Source organism: Carcharodon carcharias, chromosome 32, assembly GCF_017639515.1.
Source record: "Carcharodon carcharias isolate sCarCar2 chromosome 32, sCarCar2.pri, whole genome shotgun sequence".
NCBI lineage: Eukaryota > Metazoa > Chordata > Chondrichthyes > Lamniformes > Lamnidae > Carcharodon > Carcharodon carcharias.
In genome coordinates this window covers 27858675-27881451 of record NC_054498.1, presented here as the reverse complement: position 1 = coordinate 27881451, position 22777 = coordinate 27858675, and the positions used below count along the sequence as shown (strand labels likewise).

At 46.8% G+C, this 22777-nt stretch overlaps 1 protein-coding gene across 1 annotated transcript; it reads left to right on the top strand.

Moving 5' to 3' along the window:
* The first annotated feature begins 1185 nt into the window (after nucleotides 1-1185).
* On the top strand, nucleotides 1186-6000 carry LOC121272020 (maestro heat-like repeat-containing protein family member 1). Its single transcript, XM_041178379.1, has one exon. It carries the CDS (start codon nucleotides 1186-1188, stop codon nucleotides 5998-6000), a length of 4815 nt encoding a protein of 1604 aa, XP_041034313.1.
* Nucleotides 6001-22777: the final 16777 nt, after the last annotated feature.

The following is a 22777-nucleotide window of genomic DNA, read 5'->3' as shown; positions in this document are numbered from 1 at the left end:
GCCCCTCACCACCCTGACTTGGAAATATATCACCGTCCCTTCACTGTCACTGAGTTAGATGAAAAATACTTTAAAAGACAATTTAAAAATTAACCCACAACTTGCATGACCCAGGCGAGTACAAGGTTATCCTCAGCATGCAGTGAGGTCATCACCTGACAGATCATGTGACAGCTTGAGTCACAAGACATCACAATGAGATTCGTGACTGCACGAAAGCTCCAACTATTGGCACAATGGCCTTTCTCAGATAAAGGGGTTGGCAGCCTGGATATCCAGCAGTTCAACTTTGAGTGTAATAGAGAGGAGAGTGAGGGAGCGATTCTTCAGTCAGAATCTTTCGAAATAATCCACAATATTCTTCAAAACGTCAAGGCGACTCAAAGCCATCAGGATTGGAACCTGTGAGGATGAAGCTGTGAGGGACCAACAGCCTCTGAAGCAAGAGAACTTCCCTTCATAGCAGAGGTCAGCCTGTGTTTGGACCAACAACAGAAGTGGCGCAATTCTTTGAATATTTGCTGTGGGCTATAAGAGCATGTTTGTCATTAAGAGATTCCATCTATAAACACTCACTAGCTGATTCTACTTCCACTGAAGTCAATCAGTAGGGAAATCAAGATCTACTGGTAAATTTACTCTGTAGTTTAAGAAAGAAGAAATTGTCACTAGTTTAAATATTGAATTGAGGAAGATACACAGAATTCAACAACAGGGATTTTAAAAGAAATCAACCAGTCAAATGATTTTGTGGTTTACAGTAGGGACGTAGCTTATTGAGTACTTTGGAACTGTAGAGACCAAAAAGAATTGATTCATTTCCCAGAGCCTCTCATAACAACGATAATCACTGCTTCTGGGAAACAGATTTTTAAGACAGGAGAACTTTACTCCAGAGAATTGGGAAGTTTTTCTAAAAAAGATCAAGGAGATTAGGATTGCAACAAAAATTGATTCTTGCAAAAGTCCACTGCCATGGTTGGTGACATAATTAAAAGATGCTATTTATTTGCAAATAATCCAAGCAATTAGAGAAAATAGATATAGAAAACACAAATTGAGGAAGGTGCCCACTTTGCTTTGAGAGTGTCTGAATGATAGAAAGTAGTGATTATGAAAGTGGAAGTTTGGATACGTGCGATCCTGTGTTTGTGTTCCGATAGCAGTGAGCTGGTTAGGCTGAGAATGATTGGATCCTTGCAGGAACTGGGACACACCAAAAGAAAAAGAGTGCTATTGTTCCTTCGTAAGTTTCTTACCGAGCACCAAAGTTTACCATTGTTGCAACGTATCACTTTATTGAAGAGCATCTTGATGATAGTGAAGGACAACACTGCATACTTAGGCCGACCACTGTCAAAGAAAATCATCTCTTTGGCTTTGACAGAAATGACCAAATTAACAAGTATAACTGATGGACACAGGGAAACTGCAAGTAACATCCTGCTAACCCTGGGCAGTGGTTTGCCCATTGATGTCTTCACTGAGCTGCAGTCAATGATCGAACGACAAATTCCAGCAAATTTCTATGTGATACTAACGCTTGCAAGCTTGTGTTATGAAAAAGTGTGTTATATTGTTCCTTTGCTGAAACCAGTTTTGGAAACGATGCTCTTTACGCTGCGTGTAGAGACATGCGAGAGAATGAAGTGGGTGTTCTGTTATGCCTTCAGCCTTTTTAGTAAGAGCATTCTGATTTACATCTCAAACACAGAGATAGACCCACACCCTCTAGTGAGGAAGGATTTGTTCTTCAATGAGTTTTCTACTGCTTATGACATATTTTTCCACTTCTGGTTGAACATGAAGGAGTCCAAGGTGAACATGGCAGTAATAGAAGCGATTGGCCAGATCTTCTACCTGCTCCCCAATGACAAAGTGGAGAATGAGCTCCCCATACTAATTCCAACCGTTCTATCCATGTATCAAAAAACATCGAGCGATCTTTCCATCACTAAGGGTCTGTGTGGTATACTGCATAATACCATGGAAAGGGACAGTAAAATGCTCCTGATCCATCTGGAACTTCTAGTCACCACTTTACATCAACAGATCTGTATTGCAATGGATCAGCCCGTCAGCCAATTATCTGAAATGCTACAAAGTAAAATCCTTTGCAGCTTCAAACTTCTGACTCCGGCCTTTATTGACCAGATAATAAAATTCCTTCTGATGGAACTGGAAATCAATGATGAGCAAATTCAGTTGGGATCGCTGGCTGTAATGAACCACCTGATCTGCAATGCCCCTTCATTCCTAGAGAGTCAGAAGAATCAAATCCTGAATAGCCTGGCATTGCCAATTTTAACAAACAGTAACAGAGTGAAGGACATACTTGCCCAGGTACTATATACCATGGCTAGTCACGGTTATCTAGAGCTGGAGAGAGGAGTAGATATGATTGAATTTATAATCGAACAATGTGCACTGCCCATTGAGGAGCACGAGAAATATATGGACGTCAGCAAAAGGAAAGAGTTCAGCAAAATGATTATGGACAGGGATGTAAAGGAGCGGTATGAAGGGTTGATGAAAAAACTGACCACAACATTGAATATCGACAACCTTCTCTGGCCATTGCTACTGGAGTTTGTTGTCCCAGTGAGATATACTAATGCCTTAGCTACAGTCTGCAGTTCCCTGGTGTACCTAGGAACAAAGAAGCAGAAAGCTGGAGCCACAGAATTTGTTCTGAATTATGAGGAACATGTGAATCTTCCAAATCGTCAGGCATTGCTGATACGGCTGTTGGCTGTGTCTTCATCTCCCAATGAAGGGAATGGTCGAGGCGCTCCTGCTCTCTCCTTACTGCAAGTCCTGGGTATTAACATTCACCCCGCAGCAGTGAAAGTGTGGGACAAACAGCTCCCAGTTTTAATTAATCATCTTCAGGAATTTCCAGGGAATTATCTGCCTCAGAGTCAGTGGGAAGAGAAGCTTTTACACGTTTTGGCCAAAACTCTGGAGGAAATAGAAGATGAAGTGTGGATTGTCCAGCTGAGCGAAGTGATGAGCAAATATATTTGTAGAGCTCAGCTTTCTCCACAGCAGAAAGGATTTCTCTTTAAGTGTTTAGGAATAGTGTTACAGCTGGCCCAGAACCAGGAAGTGGTAAAGAAGACACTTCATGAGATGTTGCAGACTGTCCATCATGACAAAGATTTAGAAAGAGAGGGCATAGCTATTGGAATCGGCCACTGTGCTCACACCCACTTGGATATCACCTTAACCATACTGAAAGATTGTTCAAAGCTGAATATTTTTAAGAAGACTGCAAGCTTCTACCAGATAATGAAGGACCAGGGTAGCATTGAAATAATGAAAGTAAGAAGCACACTCATTTTATGTTATGGATATTTAATCTGGTATTCCCCAAAGCAGTTGATTCTACCCAGATTGGAGACTGACATTCTACAGAACATTCTTAGCCATTTCAACATGAAGATTTTGGGAATGAGGGTTCAGGTCAAGGATTCAACAATGAAGTTAAGTCTGATAAAGACTATAACCCTTATGGCAAGAGCGATCCTATCCTTGGAAGACCAGTATAGGTACAAATTGGCAAGAAAGGCAGAGCTGGTGACCTACATGCAAGATTTCATCAAGGCTGAGCCAAGGGACATGATAAAAACTTCCATTCGAAAGGCTGCCCTGGAGGCTTCTGCATCCCTTATTGTAGTGGAGCCTTTATTAAACGACCACACAGAACTGGTGAAAGTGTGTCTGAGCAGTGTTTTCAGCTTGCCATCGTTGGAGAGCAGCAGCGTCAATGAAAGCAGAGACATGAAAACAGTCAATGGACAGAAGAAGCTTTACCTCGAGACACTGGCGTCTCTAGAGAATTTTCTGAAGCAGTTCCTACTGTTTGATTTGTCACCTGACGGTCTACAGTTTCTATTTGAGAACATGACGAGTTGGATAGAATCCAGGAAGAACTATGAACGAGAAAAATCGTTGGGAACCACTCTACATCTACTGACATTTTATCTGGAAGCCACTGACATTAGTGGTAAGGCTCCACCCCATAACCTGGCAGCTATTACTGGATGTATAGTGCTTCGGTGTGCAGACCCATCACTCTTTGTAAGGGAGACAGCCATTGAATGCTTGTACCTTCTACTTTATATACAGTTACGATTTGAAGGGTTTCCTAGAGATCATAGCGATACAGAAGTGGAACATCTGAAAGGCATCAAAAATGGGCTAAAAGACACCAACAGTGAAGCCCTCTATCGTGTGTGCACTGATATTGGTAAAGTCCTGTCCAAACGCATGGCTCATGACCAAGTAGACACCCTGCTCATTACCATTTCTAAGGGACTTACTGACAAGAAATTAAATGGTTCCTGTGTGGCTTCTATTGTCATAAACATTCTCATAAGGAAATGTGGAACCATCCTTACTGACATTCCTGGAATAATCAAAGTTCTGTACCACCAGTTACAGTCAGTTACAGAGCCACAGGTAACACATGCTGTGATACATTCTATCTCAATCCTGGCTTCACACAATGTGCTGATGACTTTGCCCTATCTCCTCAAATATCAAACCCCATTCCAGACATACATGGGTGAGATCTGGAGATCCCTACTGAGTGATAATATACTAGCCACAACCTCTGTTAAATACCTACTGGATAATTTAAAACTACTGTATGATGACAGGAAGCAATGCCTTGTCCACAAGATGACAAGATCAACAACACAACAGTCCTTAGTTGTTATCTGTGCTCTTCATGCAATGATATGCAATCCTGAATCAGAAAGAGTGATAAACATTCTATACGCCCAATTGTTCAGCACAATTCTGATTTATCTCAGCTCCATTGTCCAGGTCAACCAGACTGAAGACCCTGGTAACACTGATGTTTGTCATTACACTGTCGAGATACTACAAGCTCTCCTGACAAATGGAAAGAGGGAGGGTTCAAACATGATAAAAAGGGGAGGTTGGGACCTGATCAAGAGTCCAGAGAAGAATCATGAGGGGGTTATGCTGCTGGCCAATGCAATGGCCACATGTGCTGTACCCCATCTTATCAGCATTGTAGAGCAACTCATTCCCCTCCTTGCGAATGTCCACGAGGGACAGAGAATCACCGTGGCTGCTTTCTTTGCTGAACTTTTAAATAACTCAGTGGTGTTGGAGTTGTCCCTGACAGACACTCTTGTTGGAAGCTTGCTTCGATGTTTGATGGACACTTCTCCCACTGTCCAGCTGCTCGCTGTGAGAGGCTTGGGAAACGTTACAGTTGGAGCTTCTCAAAAGATAGAAAAATACTCAACCAAGTTGTTGCTTGCAATGAATGCGGTGATACACAAGTACTTGAATTCTAATAATCTCATAGCAGTCGAGGCAATGTCAACTACTTCAAAGATCCTAAATCAGCTGCCGGAAGATTTTACTGAGTCCGTTCTGATAGATGTAGCACTCAGAATTGAGCCTATTTTTGAGCACATACAGGACCAGCTGAGAATTTCAGCATTTAAAGTCCTTGGGAAAACAATCAGGTTTGGCAAAATTCAGCTGAATCCTGTGTTAATGGAACACATTTATTCGACCTTGATCAGCTTGTTGCTGCATCTCAATGACAACTGCATTGGTGTGAGAGAAGTCTGCAAGTCAGTGCTGAGTTTGATGAGTCCAATCATGGGGTCAGAAAGCCTTGGAAAAAAGCTTCAAGAGCTCTCACTGGAGGATACAACACTAGATTATGAGAAATATTTGAGGAACATCTCCAAACACATTAGCAGAGACTTGCCTGACAGGGTCATTTTCTATATAACGAGCTGTGGTGCCTTCTTCAGGAATATACAACCTGGGATAAGAGGAAATGCTATTACGTTGATGGGTTTTCTCATGTACTACGCAGCAGCAGATTACTCCACGTTGTTTTCCTCATATCCCATTTGTGAAGAGATCAATAATCTGCTATCTGATCCAGTGAAAAGTGTCCGACTCAAAGCAGCCAAGGCAACACGGTACCTCTACATGTACTAAGGACCCAGGCACTGTGAGGTGTGGTATTGAAGATCACCAAGAGGAAAAAATGATCACCATGGAAACAGCTTGGGCTGTTCTATAGACAAGTTAGTGTCCCAAATGGAAAACTGTGTGCTTCAGAACCACTTGCCTCGAGAAAGGACACCTCAAGTGACAAGCTATGAGATCACTTAGCAAAAAAAAAAGACCTGAATTTATTTTAAAATTAATATTTTTAGATTAAATTATAAATTTATGTTTTAATCCCTGCCTTTTAAAAGCTATTTGTGGTTGTTTCTTTTATTTTTATTGGTCATTTAGTTTCACCACTGATCCTTCCCCAACTTTCCATCACACCACCTTTTTCAGTATTACTCCCGAAGACACTTTGTCCCCTGAATTTCTGATCCAATCCGTCGCTGCTTTTACCTTGCACCCTCCTTTGAAAGGGCTATCCGAAAGGCCCACTCCCCTACCCTTCCCACATCACCCTGCAGATTTTTCCTCTTTAAGTATTTAAAAGTTACCATTGAAGCTGCTTCTGAAACTCCCTCTCTAGATCATCACAACTCGCTGGGGAATTTTTACAGCCTCCATACTGGGCGTCTTTGAGGCCGGGGGTGGGTGGGGAGGAATTCAAGTACAATGGCTGGCTAAGCACACTGACTTCTTGCTCACCCCCCAGCTATCTATCCCCCATAATACAGCAGGCAGGTAAGACAGCCAGCTCACCCACCCTTAGGCCTACTGAGGCCCTCAACTGCCCAATTATGTGGCAATTAAGAGCATTTTTTATTCACTTACGGGGTGTGGGCTTTGCTGGCTGGGCCAGCATTTACTGCCCATCCCCAAATGCCTTTGAGAAGGTGGTGGTGAGCTGCCTTCTTGAGCCGCTGCAGTCCATGTGGTGTAGGTACACCCACAGTGCTGTTAGGGAGGGAGTTCCAGGATTTTGAAACAGCGACAGTGAAGGAACGGCGATATATTTCCAAGGCAGAATGGTGAGTGGCTTGGAGGGAAACTTCCATATGGTGGTGTTGCCATGCATCTGATGCCCTCATCCTTCTAGGTGATAGCTGTCATGGGTTTGGAAGGTGTTGTCAAAGGAGGCTTGGTGAATCCCTGCAGTGCATCTTGTAGATGGTGCACACTGACCCTCACTGTGTGTTGGTGGTGGAGGGAGTGAATGTTTGTGGATGTGGTGCCAACCAAGCAGACTGTTTTATCCTGGATGGTGTCAAGCTTCTAGGGTGTTGTTGGAGCTGCACTCATCCAGGCAAGGGGGAGCATTCCATCACATTCCTGACTTGTGCCTTGTAGATGGTGAACAGGCTTTGGGGAGTCAGGAGGTGAGTTACTCACTGCAGGATTCCTAGCCTCTGACCTACTTTTGTAGTCACTGTACTTATATGGCCACTTCAATTTCTGGTCAATGGTAATCCCCAGGATGTTAATAGTGGGGGATTTAATGATGGTAATGCTATTGAACATCAAGGGGCAATGGTTGGATTCTCTCTTGTTGGAGATGATCATTACCTGACACTTGTGTGGCACGAATGTCAGTGAAACCTGGATATTGTCCAAATCTTGCTGCATTTGGACATGGACTGCTTCAGTATCTGAGAAGTCAAGAATGGTGCTGAACATTGTGCAGCCATCAGCGAACATCCCTGCTTATGACATCCTGATAGAAGGAAGGTCATTGATGAAGCTTGCACATGACCAGGGGAGAGACCTCATCCTGAATGAGACACAGCCAGAGTGAGTGTGGGTATTGGCAATTTGGTGTACAGTGGGAATTCGGTGCAGAGGGGAAGAGGTGCTCTTTGCATTTTTACTTTGCTATCCAACTTCTTAAATCTACAGAGAGTGGTCTTGCCCTGCTGCAGCAGTAGAGGCTACAAGGGAGAGGAATGACTGGTGAGTAGTGGGTAAGGTCGGGAAAGTATTTACTACTTTAATTGCTCATAGTTTAAGATCTTTTTGTGGTTTATAGTCTGTATATTCTGCAGTAACGAGGATAAGGGAAGAAGGGCCCTAGAGTAATTGACTTAAAAGGTTTAATTTAAAGGGATAAGTCATGGCAGGAGAGCTCAAAGCCGTGGTGTGCTCCTCGTGCTCCATGTGGGAAGCCGGGAACATTTCCCGTGCCCGGGACCAGCATGTGTGCAGGAAGTGTGTCCAGCTGCAGCTTCTGGAAGCTCAGGTTTCAGAACTGGAACAGCGGCTGGGGACATTGTGGAGCATCCGCGAGTCTGAGAGCATTGTGGATAGCATGTTTAGAGAGGTGGTCACACAGCAGCTGAAGGGACTTGAGGAAGGAAGGGAATGGATGACCACCGGGCAGTCCAAGAGAAACAGGCAGGTAGTTCAGGAGTCCCCTGGGGTCCCGCTTACAAATCAGTATTCCATTTTGGAGGCTGATGAGGGTGCTGGTTCCTCCAGGGAGTGCGGACAGAGCCAAGCTTCTGGCACCATAAGCAGCCTGTCTGTACAGGAGGGGAGGAAGGGAGGGAGAGCAATACTAATAGGGGATTCTATAGTCAGGGGAACAGATAGGTGCTACTGTGGCCATCAACGTGACTCCAGGATGGTATGTTGCCTCCCTGGTGCCAGGGTCCGGGATGTCACTGAACGGCTGCAGGGCATCCTCAAGGGGGAGGGTGATAAGGCAGAGGTCATGGTACATGTTGGTACCAATGACATAAGTAGAAAAAGAGGGATGAGGTCTTGCATCAAGAATTCAGGGAGTTAGGCAGTAGACTAAAAAACAAGACTTCTCGGGTTGTAATCTCTAGATTACTCCCAGTGCCACATGATAGCGAGCTCAGAAATAGGAGAATGGTGCAGATGAATACGTGGCTTAAGAGTTGGTGCAGGAGGGAGGGTTTTAGATTCCTGGATCACTGGGATCGTTTCTGGGGAACGTGGGAAGGTGGGACCTGTAAAAGTGGGACGATCTACATCTGAACCAGAGCGGGACTAACATCCTTGCGGGTGGGTTTGCTAGTTCTGTTGGGAGGAGGAGTTTAAACTAATTTGGCAGGGGGAGGGGACACAGAATGTTAGCAGAGTAGGGACACATCATAATACAGTAAAACAATCAAGTCAGAGGGAGCACAGCTGCATTAAGTTTCAAGGCAGTGAGGCAAGGCTGGATGGCCTTTACTTTAATGCCAGGAGTATTACAGGTAAAACAGATGAGTTAAGGGTAAGGATTGATACGTGGAATTGTGATGTACTAGCCATCACAGTGACATGGTTGAAGGAGGGGCAGGATTGGCAGCTCAACATTCTGGGATATAGAATATTCAGGCGAGACAGGGAAGGGGGTAAAAGAGGGGGCGGCATTGCATTATTAGTTAAGGAGTCAGTTACTGCAGTAAGGAGAGATGATATATTGGAGGGAGCATCAAATGAAGCTTTATGGGCAGAGCTTAGGAATAAAAAGGGCAGCCACATTGTTAGGTGTTTATTATAGACCCCCAGATAGTTAGCAGGAAATTAAGGAGCAAATATGTGCACAATTTGCAGAGATGTGTAAAAACAATAACAATAGGGTAATTATATTAGGTGATTTCAACTTTCCCAACATAAATTGGGATAGACATCATGTTAAGGGCTAGGATTTCTTGAAATGTATACAGGAGAACATTTTAGGTCAATATTTAGAGGGTCCAACAAGGGATGGTGCATTGCTGGACCTAATTCTGGGGAATGAAGCTGGACAGGTGGCTGAGGTGGTGGTGGGGGAGCATTTTAGTGATAGCGACCACAACATGGTACAGTTTAAGTTTGTTATGGGCAAAAAAGTATACAAGATGGGGAGAGCGGATTTTAGTAAAATAAGGCAGGATCTGGCCAAGGTAGACTGGGAACAGCTACTTGTGGGGAAATCTACAGAGGAACAGTGGGGGAAGGGGGGGCATTCAAATAGGAAATGGGGAGGGTACAGGCTCAACATGTTCCCTCTAGGGTGATAGGAAGGAGTAACAAGCCCAGAGAACCAAGGATCACCAGAGGGTATTCAGGATACAATGGGAAGGAAAAGAGAGGCTTTTAGCAGGTACAAGAGGAGCAAATCAGCAGAGGCATTAGTGGAGTACAGACAGTGCAGGATGGAGCTTAAGAAAGCAATTAGGAGAGCAAAGAGGGGATATGAGAAAGCTCTGGCTGGTAAAAGTAGGGAAAATCCCAAGATATTCTATAAGTATATCAATGGGAAGAGGATAATCAAGGAAAGAGTAGGGCCCATAAGGGACCAAGGGGGTAATCTATGGGTGGAGCCAGAGGACATTGCTAGAGTGTTGAATGAATACTTCACATCCATCTTCACCCAAGAGAATGAGGATGAAGGTATGGAACTTGGGGAGAGAGACTGTGAGGTTCTTGAGCAAACTGATATAGGGAGTGACAAGGTATTGGAGGTGTTGGCAGGTATTTAAAGTGGACAAATCTCCAGGTCTGGGTGATTTGTGTCTCAGACTGCTGAGGGAGGCAAGGGAGGGGATCGCAGGGGCTCTGACCCAAATTTTTAATTCCTCTCTGGCCACGGGGGAGGTGCCAGAGGACTGGAGAACAGCTAATGTAGTTCCGCTATTTAAGAAGGGTTGTAGAGATAAGCCAAGGAACTACAGGCCAGTGAGTCTCACGTCAGTGGTAGGGAAACTATTGGACAAAATTCTGAAGGAGAGAACCTACCTCAACTTGGAGAGGCAAGGTTTGATCAGCGATAGTCAGCATGGCTTTGTCAGAGGGAGGTCATGCCTAACAAATTTGATTGAATGTTTTGAGGAAGTGACCAGGTGTGTAGATGAGGGGAGTGTAGTTGATGTAGTTTATATGGATTTCAGCAAAGCCTTTGACAAGGTCCCACATGGGAGACTTATAAAGAAGGCAAATGCACATGGGATACAGGGTAATTTGATAAGGTGGATTCAAAATTGGCTTAGTTGTAGGAGGCGGAGGGTGATGACAGAAACATGCTTTACTGACTGGAAGCCAGTGTCCAGTGGCGTACCACAGGGATCTGTGCTGGGTCCCCTATTATTTGTCATTTATATAAACGACATAGATGACTATGTCGGGGGTAGGATTAGTAAGTTTGTGGATGACACAAAGATTGGCCGGGTGGTTAACAGTGAGGTTGAGTGTCTTGGGTTCCAGAAAGATATAGACGGGATGGTCAAATGGGCAGATAAGTGGCAGATGGAATTTAACCCTGAAAGGTTTGAGGTGGTACACTTTGGAAGGAGTAATTTGTCAAGGAAGTATTCAATGAACGGCATGACACTAGGAAGTTCTGAGAAACAAAGGGAACTTGGCGTGTGTGTCCATAGATCTCTGAAGGCGGAGGGGCATGTTAGTGGGGTGGTGAAAAAGGCATATGGGACACTTGCCTTTATCAATCGAGGCATAGATTACAAAAGTAAGGAGGTCATGTTGGAGTTGTATAGAAGCTTGGTGAGGCCACAACTGGAATACTGTGTGCAGTTCTGGTTGCCACATTATAGGAAGGATGTGATTGCACTGTAGGGGGTGCAGAGGAGATTCACCAGGATGTTACCTGGGATGAAACATTTAAGTTATGAAGAGAGGTTGGATAGACTTGAGTTGCTTTGGTTGGAGCAGAGAAGACTGAGGAGTGACCTGATCGAGGTGTACAAGATTATGAGGGGCATGGACAGGGTGGATAGGGAGCAGCTGTTCCCCTCAGTTGAAGGGTCAGTCACAAGGGGACATAAGTTCAAGGTGAGGGGCAGGAGGTTTGGGGGGGATGTGAGGAAAAACTTTACCCAGGGGGTGGTGAAGGTCTGGAATGTGCTGCCTGGGAGGGTGGTGGAGGTGGGTTGCCTCACATCCTTTAAAAAGTACCTGGATGAGCACTTGGCACATCATAACATTCAAGGCTATGGGCCAAGTGCTGGTAAATGGGATTAGGTAGGTAGGTCAGGTGTTTCTCACGTGTCGGTGCAGACTAGATGGGCCGAAGGGCCTCTTCTGCAATGTGATATCCTGTGATTCTGAAGCAGCTGAAGATGGTTGGGCCGAGGACACTACCCTGAGGAACTCTTTAGATTCTGAGTGATTTCTCATCCTCAATTAATTCCATCTGATTTTACTTTATGCTTTCTCACCTGATTTTATTACTCTTCTTAAACCCCCAACCCAATACCGACTCCCTTTTACACATTCTTCAAAGAATTGTAAAACTTTGGAATTCTGTAGCCTGAGAGCTGTGGGTTATTAGTTAATTGTATTTAAAACTGATGGATTTTTGGACGCTAAGAGAATTAAGGAAATCAAGGGATAGAGTAGGAAGGCGGAGATGAGGTAGAAGATGGAGCCGTGATCTTACTGAATGGTAAAGAGACTCGAAGGATCGAATGGCCTTGTCTTGCTTAGATTTCTACCTCCCCATCTCACCTGGTCTCCAAACTCTTCTAACCTCTCTCATTGTACAAGTCGGGGGCAATTCTGCCTTAAATGTGGCCCCAGGCAGGAAAAAGGATGTTTTATCTGCCGACTGCAATGGCAGCTTTTCACGCATATTGTGCCCATCCTGCTGCATTAATTATGCATTCCAGGGAAACGCGCCAGGTCACTGGGGTGGGGGTCCTCTCATTCGGCCGCCTCGCCATCACCTCAGGCCTTCAGTAAACCGGGTGCTATATTTAAAGGGCCCCCCCTCACAGAGCTAGCGCTCTTCAAGGGATAGGAAGCTGCTACAAACTGATGCCTGCCCCATGCTGACCCCAGATTTAGTGACACCACCCCACCCCCCCCCACCCTTGAGCACCTCCTGGACACAGTGGAGGCCCATGTTGACATCCTCTACCCCCGCTCTGATCGAAGTCCAGCAAGAAACGTCACCAATCCAGCGTGGACGGTGGTGGTAGCGGTGGTCAGCGCCAATGCCCTGCAAAAGAGATCAGCCATCCAGAGCCAGAAGAGGGTGAATGGTCCCATCCATTCCACGAGGGTAAGTCAACCATCTCATCACCCTCAACTCTCACATTCACAAACCCATCGCACATCCACAGGGATCTCACACCTCAAGGGACGACACCACTAACTCTCACACACGCCCTCACATCTCCATCAGCCTCTTGCCACTGCAGGAAGTCACCCATGGATACCGTGATGGAGTGCAGGTCTGCGCACATCTCCGCGTTCTGCTGGACCAGAGTCTCCATCTCCATCACATCCACCATCCTTCCCATGGAGAACTCAGCACACGCACCTGTAGACACCACTTCACGTGCCACTCTGTTGAGGGCCTCCTACAGCTCTGTGTGATGTTCCCCCGCCTTCTACTGACTCTCCAGGATGAGTTGGAAGGCCGAATCCAGGGGCTTGTCATCTGACTCGGGCCCCACAGATGTCTCTTCCCCAGCAGTCCTCCGAGTGCTGGGGAGATCAGCTGAACCTGCCTCCTCCTGCTGTGGACACATGTCCATGTGGTGACCACCAGATTGTGAACCCGAGCCTGCTCTGGATCTAGGTCTCACCGAGGTGTGTGTCTCTGCGCTGGTGGAGGGTGTGGGTAAGCGCTGTGATGGGTCTTCCAAGCTGCTTATTTCCAGCTCTTCATTGGAGGAGGTGTCCTCTTGGCTGGAGGTGAGGAGGTGGGTGGAGCTGAGGGACTGGCTGCATCGCAATTCAGCTGCACGTAGCCGGCCCTTGAGTGATTGTGGAGGGTGAAGTGTGTGTGTGACAGGGTCTCTCGGAGCCTCGTGCAAACACTCTCCCACACACACGGATCCTTCACGTTTCACACTCACCTCAATGTCCTGAGCATTTTCAATGCTGCTGCTGGGGTTCCCTTTCAGTTGTCCATCTGAGCTGAGCTGCATCTCCGTCCACCCACTGATCACACTCCCATGCAGCACCTGCTCCTGCCTAACACGAGGCTCCTCTCACTTTCGTATTTAGAAGCATGGCACTGGTGAAGTTTCCCTTTAGCTCCCCCATCCTTTCCCATCCTCCAGTCACCCATGTCCTCACCCCAGCCTCCTCCTTCCCATCCTCAGGGTCTGTGTCTGCCTCAGAGTGTCCCCACTAAACGCCCCCACCCCCCCTTCTACTGGCTCACTCTGTCCTCTCCCATTCTCACCATTCCCTCCTACTGCACCCCAGAAGGCAGTCAGGCTCCAGAGCCCTCCCTTGCATGTTCACCAGGACATTCCCGCCCCCCCCCCCCCCCCACCTTACTCCACCATTGCTTCTTCCTCCCCCCAAACTCCTTCCCTTACACATTCCTCCCCAGTTTGCACATTCTGCCCATTATACTCTGCTCGCCAACACCCACCTCACCCCCTGATACCATTGTTCCCCCCTTCCCAGCCTCATCCTCCCAGTACCTTCCTTTCCTCATCAGGCCTCTCCCTCTCCCACTCACAGTTGGACCTTCCTCTCCACCCTCTCGCCAATCCTCCATGACAGACCACAGCCGAGACACTGTATCCTGAAGAGACCGTCTGTGAGCTGCTTTGCAGCAGAGTCATGTCCATCAGAATCCACCCAGCATGCGATGCACGTTCCTCTGGGGTCCAGTCACTGTAGAGCTCTAGCATCTTCTGCTCTTCGGACGTCCACAATCTGAGCAAGGCCTTAACAGGAAACCTTGATTTCTGTACATCACACTTGTCAAGATGTGTTCTGCACTGGCGTGGGGGTGGGGATGGTTCTGGCGAGCAGGGCCTATGCAGATGGATGAAAGTGAAGTTCCCAGTCTGTGGTAGCAGGAAACTTGGCCTGCCCTTGGCAGGTGGAGGGGGTAATTGCAAACTGGTTTCACGATGGCGTGAAACTGATTTTTGGCCTTCCTGCCATATTGTCTGCTTATGCCCACCATGACATCTGATGCCAATGGGCACAGAAACCCCACCTAGGATCTTGTGCCTTTATTCAATGTTGCTTTCATCCGAAAAAACACCCATGGGAACAACACCCCCCCCAAATTCGCTGACAGTGATACTTTCAAGTTGCCATTCATCTAATTTTTGGCATTCCGGTTGCCACGATACCTCTGCAGCTGTGGATCTGTTCAACACTCTCTTGCCTTCACCCTTGATGCCTTTGTCCCAGCAAACCATTGCTTCTCCAATTCATTCATGGATTAAGTATCATGGGAGGCTGTTTTGACAGAGTACTGAACTTGAGAATTTGGTGAATGAGGGAATTTGGCATCGTAAGGGAAGAGGAGGTGCTATTCTGATCTTTTACAGAATAAGGAGTGGTCTGAGAGAGGGAGCAGGACACAGTGAGAACTGACAGCCAGTGTCTAGAGGCATTAACTAGCTAAGCAGGTAACTAATTGGTTGGTGAATTTTAAAGTTTGTTCTTTTCACTGAACTGGTGAGAGATTGCAGCGCTCTGAGATTCAGAGGGATCTGGGTGTCCTAGTTCATGAATCACAAAAGGTTAGTAGACAGGTATAGCAAATAATTAGGAAAGCCAATAGAATGCTATCATTTATTGAGAGGGGAATTGAATACAAGAGTAGAGAGGTTATACAGGACATTGGTGAGACCACATCTAGAGTACTGCGCACAGTACTGGTCTCCCTATTTAAGGAAGGATGTAAATGCATTGGAAACAGTTCAGAGAAGGTTTACTAAACTAATACCAGGAATGGGCATGTTGTTTTATGAGAAAAGATTAGACAGATTAGGCATGTATGTTTAATGTGTGGATATCCATTTACTGAAATCAGGCAGAAGATATTATGAATTACAATTGTTTTATTGTTAAACTATAGTTCAGTAAATATACCAGTTTCCACTCCTCCCTTCTGGATCCTCCCCATGTCCAGAAGCTAACAGCCTTACTGGAGAAAAACCTAACCTTTCAGCCCAAGCTTCAATGATCATCACCTGCTCTCCATTCACTCTGAAGCTTGTCCTGGTTTCCTCTTAAAGGGGCCTGCATTCTTAACATTGTCCGATTCTCTTTCTTTTAAGAAAAAAAGGAAATTATATTTAGACAAAAGGTGCATTAGTATTAATATGGGAAAAGAATTAATGGCAGATTCCCCACTCTTAGATAGTGAGACATCCTTCTTCTAGAACCTTCAACAATTTTTCTGCAGAGGCATTCCTCTTAGTGAAACCATCTGATAGTTGATGACTAGTATCTGCCCACCTTAGCTTAGAGATTTTCTTCCTCTCCAACATCTTTTTAAAACTGGCTATGTCTATCCTAAGCCTTTTTTATAATTACAATTTTTGTAGAATGTGGGACAATGTACAGAGATCAGTTATCCAAGTAGCATTTGATTGGCAGTGTTCTTTCTGATTTATATAGCACTTCCCCCTGGATCTTGAATGCCATGTCAACAGCATCAATGTTTCAGGGACTAGTGTGCTCTTCACCACTCCTATTTTCTTTGCCTCCCATGCCAAGGGGCAACTTTTCTCATTCCCTCCTGCAAGGGATGATACAAATCTTCCTGCGCTGGAAAACCCATCGCCAAGGATTGCATACAAGGCATCAATCAAAGCTGGGAACTTCAGCATACACTTCTCTATTTTTAATTTTTAAAAAAGTTTTATTCACTCAGGATGTCCTCCACTTTGGATTTTTCATGACAAGGCAAGTTCCAGCACATCAAAAACTTGCTTCTGGTCTTGTCTGTGCGCCTAACTAATTGAGTTGTCCGACAAAGACTCCTCAGCTGTTCCATCTCATCCTTGGTAGCAGCCGCATCTTTCTGTCCAGAGCTGGTATCACTAATTGTGACGGAGTTGACATTGTCCAAGTAAGACTGTTGATGTAAAGTTACAACTGACTCACCCTGAATATACCAAATTCTTTCCAGCTTTGTAACTCTTAGTTTAGCCTCTTTTATGGCCTTGTCTTCTAATCTGTTAGTAGCTACAAAACACAGGGACTTCTACTTCTGTCCTTTGTCAGAGAAGACTCTCCATTACCCATGCTACACTGTTGCCTTGTCAGGCTACAGGCTCTTTTCTCTTGTTGAGGTCTCTCTGGACTACTCCCATCAGAATGTCTACTGGAGATCCTTTCTACTGCACGTGACCTGTTCCTCCTCTGAAACCTATCTCCCGAATCAGTACTCAAACTTGTACTACAGTTTCTGGCTCTCCATTCGTGTACTCCCTGCTGCCAATCCATGCCCCTCATCTCTTGTCCTTCATCTTAGACATTTAACCCATTTTTATATTTGCCCTTGGACTTGCCTTGCTCATCCCACTATCATGGCCTCCCTCCATTTGCCTGATCCTTCTGGCAGGTACACCACCCAGGAACCTACTTTGGGCAGCTGATCCCTTCATGAGATTCCTTTTCCACATTCTTCATGATCAATACGTGTATCGGTAAGCAGTATGTATGTATCGGTAAGCAGTATGTATTTCTCAGGCTCTCAAATCTTGCCCCTCCGGTTCCAAAATGTAGAATCCGTGGATATGCCAAGGACAAGATGCCTCATTATCATCACCTTCTCTGAGTTTGAAAATTCATAACTCATCTTTATTACTTGTGAAAAATGTGCTTTTATAGTCTAATTCCCATGTTGTATTACTAGAGTTTTCCTGTCACATCCAATAATTTTTCCTGGACTTCTCCGTTCACTGCATCCTTCTCATAATAAACCAGGGCACCAGTACAGAAAACTCCCCCACACGGTCTTGTACAATGTCTTAAAGCTCTCCTAATTTTCTGATGCTTCAGCTTTGACAAACACTTTCCAGTTGGCATGTAGCACATTTAAGTGAGTCAAGAAAGTAGAGCTAAGTCATTCCCTCTAGTGCTGGAGGATCATCATTTAGTATTGAAGGCAATTTTGGATTCTGGTCATATACTAATAGGTGTGGTCTATACCCCCCCCCCCCCCCCCCCCCCCCCCCCACCAATCATCTGCAAGGTCTTTTTTTGCATGTACCGCCCATACCAGTGCTGTTACTAACTTGCAGTTTGGCTGATCTGCCAGTATTTTGTGTAACATTTCATCAAGCTTGGCATGGTTTCTTTCACACACACCATTGCTGAACGGACTTTCTGCAGATGTGTGCAGGACTATAACATTTAAGTTCCCACACATGCCTGTAAACTCATAGGGCAGAATTTTACAGCAGGGGGATTTAACGTTCCCAATGCAATCAATGGGGTTTAGAATGTCTCGCCGCATTTTACAGCTCTGTCCCCACTGAAACGGGGCCATAAAATTCTGCCCTTGGTTCGCAAATTCACCTCCATTACCTGCTAATAATTTTTCCAGTGACCCAAGACCTGTGCTGACCCACTTTTCCATGACTTTATCCACTATTGTCTGTCTGTCCTTGTTGTTTATTATCACAGATATGCTGAAGCTGGTTTCCATATCTACAAATGCTTGTCCCATACCTTCAGGTCCTTTCTCACATGTCTGGCGTGCGTTAGCGTATCAAATGCCTTTCGAAAGTCCATGTACAGACACCCTGGGTATATTGCCTAGTGGGGCATAATACCCAGGGAGTCTGGTACATTGGCTGCAAAGTATGAACTATGTGAGTATGCCTGTGTCAGGTTGTTGCTGCCTCTGGGACAACTCTCCCAATTTTGGCACAAGTGTCCAGATATATACGAGAAGGACCTAGCAGTGTTGCTGACAGGGTGTGCCTTTGTTGGTTTCGGTGCCTAGGTCGATGCCAGATATTCTGTTGAATTTTCTGTAGCATTTAGATACAACAGAATGGTTTGCTGGGCTGTGTCAGAGGGCATTTAAGAGTCAAGCACATTGCTGACGGTCTGGAGTCACATGTAGGTTAGGCCAGTTTAGGATGGCAAATTTCTTTTCCTGAAGAACATTAGTGAGTCACTACAATCTGATAGGTTCATGATCATTATTACGGAGACCAGCTTTTTAGTCCAGATTTAATTAATTGAATTTTAGTTTCAACTACTGCTGTCATTCACCATGACTGATCAAAGGTCACCACCTGAAATGTTGGCAGGAGTTTTCTGGCCCCATTGGCATTGGGAGTCTTGGCGGGTGGTGGGCATTTGATATGGTACCTCACACCAGACATGTGAGAAAGCTGTGGCTCCGGGAATACAGTGGACAAGATGGCAAGAAGGCCAAAACTCAGTTTCACACCAACGTGAAAGGACAGCGAGATCACCCGATGGTGTCACCATGGTGGAACGCCAATCCCACTGGAGGCCGGCATCAACCCACTTTACTCCTGCTAATGGGATGCAAATTAAGGACCCACCGGAATCGTCCCTCCACCGCAGATATACCGTTCCACCAATGGGAAAACACGCTGGACCAGAACATGTCTGGACAAGTGTGAAATACAGAAGCCAGGATTTGCCGTTAGGGCTTTTCTCGGATCACGGACACATGCTGGAGCAGGACAGCAACCGGAACCTGGGGGAACACGTGGGTGTGGTAGGAGGGAATGGTGAGTATGAGAGAGTGCAGAGGGAGCCAGAAAGGTGAGAGAGTGAGGGTGCGATAGTAGCGGCAGAAGGGATGGTGAGGGTGGTTGGTGGGAGCTCAGAGGCAGACACAGACCCTGAGGGTGGGAAGGAGGAGGTCAGGGAGGTCAATGTAGGTGATGGTGGAGAAATGGAAGGTGATGTCAGGGGGGTTGACAGTGATGGGGTAAAGGAAATGGGGAACTGAGCAAAGATGTGACTACGACCATCATTGTCAAAATCGCAAGTGAGAGCAGCCTCATGTTGGACAAGATCAGGTGCTGCATGGGAGTGTGATCTGTGGGTGGGTGGAGATACAACTCAGCTCAGATGGACCAACTGAAAGGGAACCCCAGCAGGCAGCATCTAAAATGCTCAGGACATTGAGATGAGTGTGGTATGGGAAGGATCTGTGTGCATGGGAGAGTGTTTGCACGAGGCCGTGAAAAGCCCGGCCACACACACACACACACACATCTCCCTCCAGAATCCAGAATCACTCAGGGTCCGGCTGTGTGCAGCTGAACTGCTATTGAGGGTGGAGGGGGAGATGCAGTGGGAAGTGAAAGTGAATATATTTTCCGATAATAAAGTGACACATTCCACACCACTTGTGATCAGAATTTCTTGACATTTCTAGTCCTACTGCTTCTTCTAGGTGCTGCCCTGACATCCGTAGCAGGGGTGGGGACAATCTGGGCAACGGTTGGCCCTGTTACCTCTGATGCTTTTGGTGAGGGTCCTCTGGAGAGCTAAGGCCTTGAGGGCCCCAGCTTGCTTTGGCTGTCCTCCTGTGGGCCGGCTGCTCCCTCTGTGGTGACAGAGGGTGAGGTGAGGGGTTCACAGGCAAAGGGGACTCGGAATGAGAGGACAGCCTCTGGGATTCTGGAATGGATGACCCAGGGGTGTCCAGCTGCTGCCCCTCCTCCCTTTGGGTGCCTGAGGGCCACAGCCTGACTCCTTGAGGGGAAGGAGCACCTGGAGGGATGTTGAGGTGCCTGTTTGCCTCTTGCGTTGCCACTGCAGGAACTCACCTATTTGTCCCGCAATGGAGTGCAGTTCTGTGCACATCTCCATGTTCTGCTGGACCAGGGTCTCCATGGCGTCCAGCACCCTCCCTATTGAGACCTCCAGACAGACGCGTGTGGGCACCACTTCATCAGAGAGCAGGTGGACGCACTCCTCTGACTCAGTGAGGGCTTCCAACAGCCCTGTGTGATATTCCTCTGCCTCCTACTGACTCTCCAGGATGAATTGGAAGGCCGAATCCAGAGGCTTGTCACCTGACTTGGACCTCAGTCCTCCGAGTGCCGGGGAGCTCACCTGAACCTGCATCCGCTGCTGTGGACACGTATCCATGTGGTGACCACCAGATTGTGAACCTGAGCCTGCTCTAGACCTAGGTCCCACCGAGGTGTGTGTCTCTGTGCTGGTGGAGGGTGTGGGTAAGCGCTGTGATGGGTTTTCCAGGCTGCTTATCTCCAGCTCTTCAATGGAGGAGGTGTCCTCTTGGCTGGAGGTGAGGAGGTGGATGGAGCTGAGGGACTGGCTGCCTGAGGGTGTCGGTCACTTGGCAGAGCTCCCTGTGAACCAAGGTAGGGTTAATTAGTGCCTGGCAGCAGAGTCAAAAGCAGGACAGAGAGAAGCTCCCAGTTGCGTTGAGGGAGGGATGATGTGGTGTAGGATCCTCATGAGGGTGTTCACCGCTGACCTCACTGTCACCACAGGCAGGGTCCACACCCTCACCAGACAGCGCAATGGCCACTCCTCACAGTGAGTGAGGGGCCTAATGTGGGCCAGCCCACCCCTGGGTCTGGGACCTCTCCCTGCTGTTGTGAGCCAGCTTCTCCTGCATGGAAACAGACAGAGAGAGTGTGAGCAGGACACATGGCGCTGTGTGGAATGTTTGTGTGGTGAGCGGAGACATGGACAGGATGAGGTGGGAGCTCCAGAGGACATGAGGCTGATGGAGATGTGAGGCTGTGCGAGAGAGTTAGTGCTGTTGCCCCTTGAGGTGTGAGATCCCTGTGGGTGCGCGATGGGTTTGTGAGTGTGAGAGTTGGGAGTAATGAGGAGAGTGATTTACCCTGGCAGGACTGAGGAGAGCATTCATCCTGTAGTGGCACAGGGTGGCTTTCCTCTTTTGCAGAGCATTGGCACTGATTACCGCTGCCACCACTTGCCATGCTGGATTGGTGATGCCACTGCCCATACTGTGGCCAGAACGGGGGTAGAGGACACTGCAACAAGCCTCCGCTGCATCCAAATGGTGTTCCAGTGACGCGTCATTAAACCTGGGGGGGGGGGGGTGCTGCAGTCATTTTTGCCTTTCTTGGACACTTTCCCCACAGTAGTCGTGGGCTGGAAGCACTGAGATGTTTGGACTTGAAATATGCAGCCCAGTGTGATGAAGCAGCGAGGTGATGGTGGGTGGGCGAATGAGAGCCTACCCACTATCGAAACGGTGTGTTTCCAGGGAATGCATAACTAATGCAGCAGGTTTGGGACAATATTGCCTGGAAACCCATTTTATCTGCCCGCTACCTCACTTAGTGCAAATCTGGGATGATTCCGCCCAGTGTAAAATTCGATCGTGTTATGTGAGCTCACTATTTCTCCCATTACTGGTTTCATTTCTCTGAAGATCTTTGGGACATTCCCTTATGTTGAAGCTGTTCTACACAAAGGCCTGGAGTTTACAATGCACTGTCTGAGCAGGTACACGCCTGATGGGCTGTTAGACTTTTGCTCATTTATATTTTCTTACATTCTTGTGGTGCAACTGGTCCCAACAATCTCCAAAGAGTCGGGCTCAACAATCTCAGATGACAGTCCTGTGCGGCACTGAGGGAGCGCTGCACTCCAGTGCAGTACTGAGGGAGCGCAGCACTCCAGTGCAAAACTGAGGGAGCGCTGCTCTCCAGTGCAGTTCTGAGGGAGGGCTGCAGCCAGTGCAATACTGAGGGAGCGCTGCACTCCAGTGCAATACTGAGGGAGCGCAGCACTCCAGTGCAAAACTGAGGGAGCGCTGCACTCCAATGCAGTACTGAGGGAGGGCTGCACCATCAGGGGTACTATCTTTGAGATATGGCAATAAAGCAAGGCACCATCTGCCATCTCAGGTTGATGTAAAAGATCCAATAGTCAATCTTTTTCTCTCAAGCAACATCACTAAAAAGAATGACTAACTGGTCATTGTCATATTGCTGGTGTTGGGAGCTTGTTGTGTGTAAATTGAATTCTGTTCGTCAGCTTTTCTTCAAAACCTTGGCATTGGATCTTTTACACCAGCCTGAGATGGCAGATAGTGCCCTGCTTTCATCTAATTTTCTACATTAGAACAGCGACTACACTTCAAAAGTATTTC

What these genes read in the sequence shown, in the direction of transcription:
- LOC121272020 (XM_041178379.1), top strand. Translation starts at nt 1,186, where the DNA reads ATGATTGGATCCTTGCAGGAACTGGGACACACCAAAAGAAAAAGAGTG.